Source organism: Egretta garzetta, unplaced genomic scaffold (assembly GCF_000687185.1).
Source record: "Egretta garzetta isolate BGI_Z169 unplaced genomic scaffold, ASM68718v1 scaffold828, whole genome shotgun sequence".
Classification (NCBI taxonomy): domain Eukaryota; kingdom Metazoa; phylum Chordata; class Aves; order Pelecaniformes; family Ardeidae; genus Egretta; species Egretta garzetta.
Window position 1 is genome coordinate 865633 of NW_009260636.1, and position 6212 is coordinate 871844.

At 44.9% G+C, this 6212-nt stretch overlaps 1 protein-coding gene across 1 annotated transcript in view; it reads right to left on the bottom strand.

The window, feature by feature from the left end:
• RGS6 (regulator of G protein signaling 6) overlaps window positions 1–6212 on the bottom strand; it is a 101470-nt gene that overhangs the window by 33288 nt on the left and 61970 nt on the right. The window contains exon 12 of the mRNA XM_009645560.2: window positions 4785–4910. Within this exon, the coding sequence (XP_009643855.2) occupies window positions 4785–4910 (126 nt within the window). The remainder of the gene's footprint in view (window positions 1–4784; window positions 4911–6212) is intronic.

A 6212-nucleotide genomic window follows, 5' to 3' on the forward strand; every position in this document is an offset into this window, starting at 1 on the left:
ACTGCCCCTTGCGCGTTTCGGCGCCTTCGGGGTGGTTAGGAAATGCCTGCCAAGTGCCTTTTACTGAGAAAACACGGGGCTTGGGCGGGATTTACACCATAGATCTGCGCTCCTCAACGCCCGAACTATCCTCTTCCTGATGGAAACTTAAAAAAAACCCAAACAGCCCGGCAACAAGTTTCAGCCATTAGGGGTCATTGCAAGGTACAAACACTTTCTGCAGGTAAAAATTCTTTTCCGGATAACTCGATTTTCATCATATGTTGAGGATAACGCTCAAAATGCCCGCGTTCGCGCCGCACAAGCTTCACGCAGTGCGCTCCTGTGGGGCGTCACGTGTGCCCTACTCAGGCCTGCAACAAGGCGCGCAGCCTCCTTTCCCTCCGGGTGAAATTCCCGTGCCCCATATTCCCACTTAGTTGTTTCTCCTTCCAGCTGACACTTTGAAGTTGGGGGGGGAAGGAAAAAAAAAAAAATCAATCCACCGGTTAGATGAACATCTCCACAATCTCGAGAGGTCTCGGGAGATTTCCAGGTCATAAAAAATGTATAACAACTCTCTGTTGGCCTTTTTTTTTTTTTTTTAATTGAAGCTTGGCATTTTGTCTGCTATATTTTGTGTACTTCAAAAATCAACAGAGACAAAACAAATTGTAGATGAAAGATAACAGAGAGGAGAAAGAAAAGAGAGCAAGAAAAAGAGTTAAAATAAAAACTGAGAGAAAAATACCCAACTGACTGGCTTTCCTGCTCTCACATAAATAATGGACAGCCAGTAAATAAATAAGTTACAGGGCTCAGCCGAGCCCAGGAGACTGGTGGACATGATCCTGCAAGTTTATTAGAACACAGAAACACAGCTGGAAGGAGACCTGGGAGGTCACCGAGTCTAGTCTGCTGCCATCTCCTGCAGTGCCTCACTCGAGACCCCCACTGGGACCAATTTTTCTCAGCTAGGAAGATATGGAAATACCCCACCACAATCAACCCCGTGATTTGGGACTTGCACCACTGGGTAGAAGAGCAGAATTTGGTCCCTTTGCTATACCACTGAATGACATTCATTTCAAGGCATTCTCAAGCGCACACTTCAAGAAATCTTTCCTAGCACTACCAGTTATTGCCAGGTTTTCCAGCAGTCACTTTCTCAGATCTGCCCTGAGGACAACACAGGGACCCACAGGGCTCCTGCCAGTGTTAATGAAGATCCTGCTGATGTTCCCAACAGAGAATACAGCCCCGCTGCAGCCATTCCCAGATCTCTGGATAGTCACTTGGAGGAGAGTCCTTAAAAGATAACTGCAAATGTATTTTTTCTAGCGAAGTGCTAGATGGTGTGCCCTCGGAAAGTTCCTTACAGCTTCCCAGGGTTTGGGTGGGATGCATCTCACTTAACTGTAGATGTCTACCGTGCAGACACTGTCATTTGAATCAGTCTCTCCAGGCTTATAGATAGTAGGGAGAGAGAGGCGCTTTACAGTGCAATTTAGGTGCTTTCAGTTTTGTTTCCACTTAAAGCTGAAACAAATCCTTCCCGGGTGATTCACTGACTCCTCTTCAGCTTCTCTTCTCTCACGCTAAAGGGAGCCTGGATGATACAGAAGAAAATACGAGCTTCCAAGCTGCCAACTTAGGTGAGACAGATCCCAACCTTGCTGTTGGGTGTAACTTAAATTTTGCTTGCTTGTTTAAGCATCCAGCAGTTGCTTTCCTTTCTGTCACATGCTCCTAATGAGAATTCAGGAGCTTTCTCTGCCACACCTGAACCCTAGAGAGCCACCTTCTGCTCTCTGGCAGCACTGCTAACAATCCATCCTATTCTGGTTTTCTTCATTAGTATTTCTGCCTTTACATCCTGTTGTTATTTAAAGCTTTAAGCAGGCTTGCAATACTGATCCAATGTTAGATACTAATGATACTACATAAGCCAATACCACAATAACGATACCGTAAGAATGATAGCAATGTTCCCATATTCACTGATAATGATACCAGTGTCTTCCAGAAAGGATGCAGGATTTAACCTCTCTATCCCAGCCCACGGACTTGCAGCCTCCCTTTGCTAGAAGCCATCTCAAACCCAAACAGAATGCACACCAGCAGGAGGAGCAGCTCGGATTGACCGAGGAGGGTACACGCTTGCCTTCTCGTGATGAAACTTTCTCCATTTGTTTGAGTAGGATGAACATGGGGGACACCCACTAGTCATAAAACCTGCTGGATTTCATTGGTGCAACCCCAGATATATTTCAGAAAACCCATTTGAGGAGTATTTCAATACAGTATATTAATTTTGCACTTCATCTTTGCAATTTAATTGCAAATGAGCACCACTGTACGTAAGTGCAGCAAGCATATACAAATTCAGTACCTGTTCAGCAATAAAATTTCAAGCTCATTTATGTAATTTAGTAACACTCCCTTGTTTATCTTAAAAGTTAACTTTCAGGTTTTTAAAAATAATAATTTCTCCTTGGACAGGCAAATCTGATAAATATGATGGTCAGTTCCAATGTCGTTTAAAGTCACTTTCTGTGGAATTTCCTTGTCAGATCTCACAGGCTAGCAGACTAAAGCAGCAGTTGTTCACATGCTTTACTAATGTACTTTACTTGATTTTCTAAGTGAAAAAAATTAACAAATCAAAAACTTAAAGGCTGTGTAATCAAGTTCTTAGCTGGTGTAAACCAAGAACAACACCACACCTGACTGACTGCATGCTCAGTTGACAGCAGATTTCCTCATCCCGGGAGCAGGCACGATTCTGCCAGTGAAACTGTGAGCTCCTGGCTGTCTATGCCAACAATCACTGGGCCTGCTGGACCAGGACTGCCCCAAAGAAAGTTCATGAACTGGTCCCTGTGCCTATCCACATGCTGAGGCAGCACCAGAGCACCGCAATAAAGCCCTCTGCAGTATAATTCAGGCTCTGTAAAAAAAGTGGTTTTTACTGGATACCACCATATCTAGGGCGGTCACATTACATTACTGCTGGATCCTTCTGTGTCTCCAGGACTAACCAGGGGAAGGAGCAGGTGAAGACCATTGCAGATATCCACAAAGTGCCTCTGACCTGCTGTACCTCAGTTAAGGAGCAAGGTTAAGGATCTTCCCCCACAAAGGCACAGACTGGCACCCTGACACCAACTCAAACCCTCACCTTCAGCACAAGCTGGTGGCTGCAGCCTGCCCTGCTGCCAACCACAAGCCATCCGCCCTGCTACTAACCACCTCTTTCCTGCTTCTGCACAAATGGATGAACGTGACAGTAAATCTGGCTCTTTGTCACATGCAGGCGAGACTGAACCGTAACCTCAGCCACTGAATATCAACCCCTACCTGTCCGGCTGCCTCTCTGGCTGGCACGAGCCCTCCCTCTCCTGTTTTCTCTGGACTTTGCAGCACCAAGCAACGAAGCTAGCATTTAAATGCCTGCAATCCTGAACACTGATCCCAGCGTTTGCCCCAGCCCTGTTTCAAGCATAATCCTGGGAACCCCAATTTCTCAGAGCTCACTGTAGTATATTTGCTTCTGCTGTCATGGGACCTGTTGTGGTTTGGTTGTATCTGCAGGATACAACAATACATTAGCTCTTCCATGGATCTCACCCTCTCCACAGCAGGAGAACTGCTTTCCCTAAAATGGGCTTCAGGTTTAGGGGGTTGGAGTTAAGATTCAAGACAAGGATGCTAAAATGTGTGACTATATTCTGATTAATGCTAGGACAAGCAAGGGACTCAGATCCTTGCCATGTAGGCAGGGCTGTGGGTTTAGCTTAGGGTCTATGGGAGATATCTGGCTAGACCTCTCTTTTTCTGTCAGTGTGAGAAGGTACCCGGTACCAGTAAGGGAAAATGGCTTAATACATTAGTTCTGGGGTACATAGTTCATGGGGACTAATGAATCCTAAGGTGCTGAGTTTAGCACTTAGTTTTGCAGCTGGAAGGGCTGAAGAGACAGGCATGCTCTTTGAAGGATTACTGCCCCGGAATGAACCATGCTGTTGGCACTTCCAATGTCTTTTCATCAATTCTGCAATGGGACTGTATCTTGGAGCAATGTGCTAGGGACAGAGATTGGGTTTAGAACAGTGTTATGGACAAGGCCAGAGGGGCTGGATCTTCTAGGAAAGGTTTTGTCTTCATCTAGTGTTGGCTCACCAAAAAAATGGCAACTTTCCCCTCCTGCTTACAGACTCTCAGTCTGACGTAGGATCATATGTGGGTGCCTACATAATGTTTCACAATGGAAATTTTGTCTTCTTCACAACATGAGAAACCACGTATGCAGAATCCCCACACAGAGAGAGTGCTATTAAGGTGAGAGTCAAGCTCTCAAATAATTAGGAGGTGCCAGAATCAAAAGTAGCTGTTGCAAACCCGATTTGGTGATTGCCAGTACTGCAATGGTTTTTAGCCACATGATCACCATACTATGTTTCCCTCACACGACCCCTGCCACAAATACAGATGTAAATCCTATATATTGTTAGGGGGCTTAATAGCAATATGCCATGTCTCATCACATTATTACAACTTTGCCAGCCTTTGCATATGATACTTCACAACACCAGCTCTGCTAAACACCCTTCCTGAGATTACTTACATAGTTCTAGTATAGGCATCCATAGCAGTGCTATGGGCCAATCCTGCCATTCTCAACTTTATTCAAATGGGTGTTTTGGTGGTTTTAGCAGTTCAAGACAGACCAAGCATTTCATTTCACCTATGCAAGAGAGTAGGATTGGTCTCATTCATTTAGTTCAAGTCAAAAAAGGTTTTACCTGAGGTTTTCTGAGCTGAATTCTGATTCCAGGAAACGAAGGAACTGGTCTCGTCCTACTGGGTCCTTCAGCACCTCATCCATGGAGAAACCCCATCTTTTCACACGCTGCTGACTAGGTTCTTTGCTGTTTGGAGAGAGAAGGGAAAAAACAGATGGAATGTGCATTTCTGCCTGCTGTCCAAGCAGCTGCTGCTGTTTCTGCTAAGCAGCAAAGGGAGGAAGATTATCAGACAAGGAGATGGTGGGTTTTTTCTCAAGGTTTTGCAGAAATACAAGTTAGCAAATAACATACAAAAAGAAGCTATAAACACCAGGGTCATCATTAAAGCAACTGTACTATCTGGGTGCTAGGTACACAGAAATGAGAGAGACAGTGAATGACGTGATTTTTCAGAGTAATTTCTGGCAGGTTTCTTGTAAAGAACAGCACACCATACTTGAATGATTATTCATTACGCACTTCTCATATATGTCCTCAAATGTACCTTAAGATTTCTTGTATGTCAAGGCAGAAATTTGCCAGCAGTGTTCCCTGGGTCGCTGGTGAGCTCCAGAGCATCTCCTTGTGTCCCACACAGTGCTGGCTGGTCACTTGGAACTGGCTTCAGACTTTCAGTTCCACATTTGCATTAAAAAGCAGTTTCACTAAGCAGTACAGACAAGATTTCTAAAAACGATTACTGGTGTGTGGTCTTTTATTTTTCAGTGCCTCTGATTTCTGGATGCCTAAGTCTTGGAAAACTAGAAAGCATCTCCCTCCTACCCTCCATGATAATCAGACTCTTATTTTGTGTCTCAGCTGGGACACTGAGATGCAGAGGCACCCAAAATAACTAAAAACCTTTCTTCTAAATTATTTCTTAATACAGCCTCACTTACATAAGCTGTTGTTTGAATTGCCAGACATGTTGCAGAGATGCCTATGGGGAGAGGCAGTGCCTGGGAATCACAACGAGGATCCTACAAGACAGTCTGCATCAGAGCGTAATCCAGGCTCACAAATTGTTTGAAAGCTTCTGGTGTGATGGCGTCATACTATGAGACAACCATTAAAATACAGCTCAGCTGCTCACATTTGTGACAGTAGAGCCATTGTTAACAGTACATATCTATTAAAATACATGTCTCATCATGTCCACAGCAATTCCTAATCCTGGAGCCTTAGGGGACAGTGGCGATCTGTGCTGAAGACAAATAAGCCAAAGGGGTAAATAAAATGCCCACTTTGATTTCCTCTTGGTGTAAGGACTAAGCAAAATTGATGGGCATGTCCTCACTACAAGCGCAGAGCACTCGGGGTGGCTCCTCCTGCACTCACCCAGGAGTCAGCAGTGCAGCGGACAAGGGTGCCGATGCCAGCTTACCTGTTTAAGGAGTCAGCCCCAACATGGGGACATGAAAGCCATGTTTGTGCAGAGCTATGCAG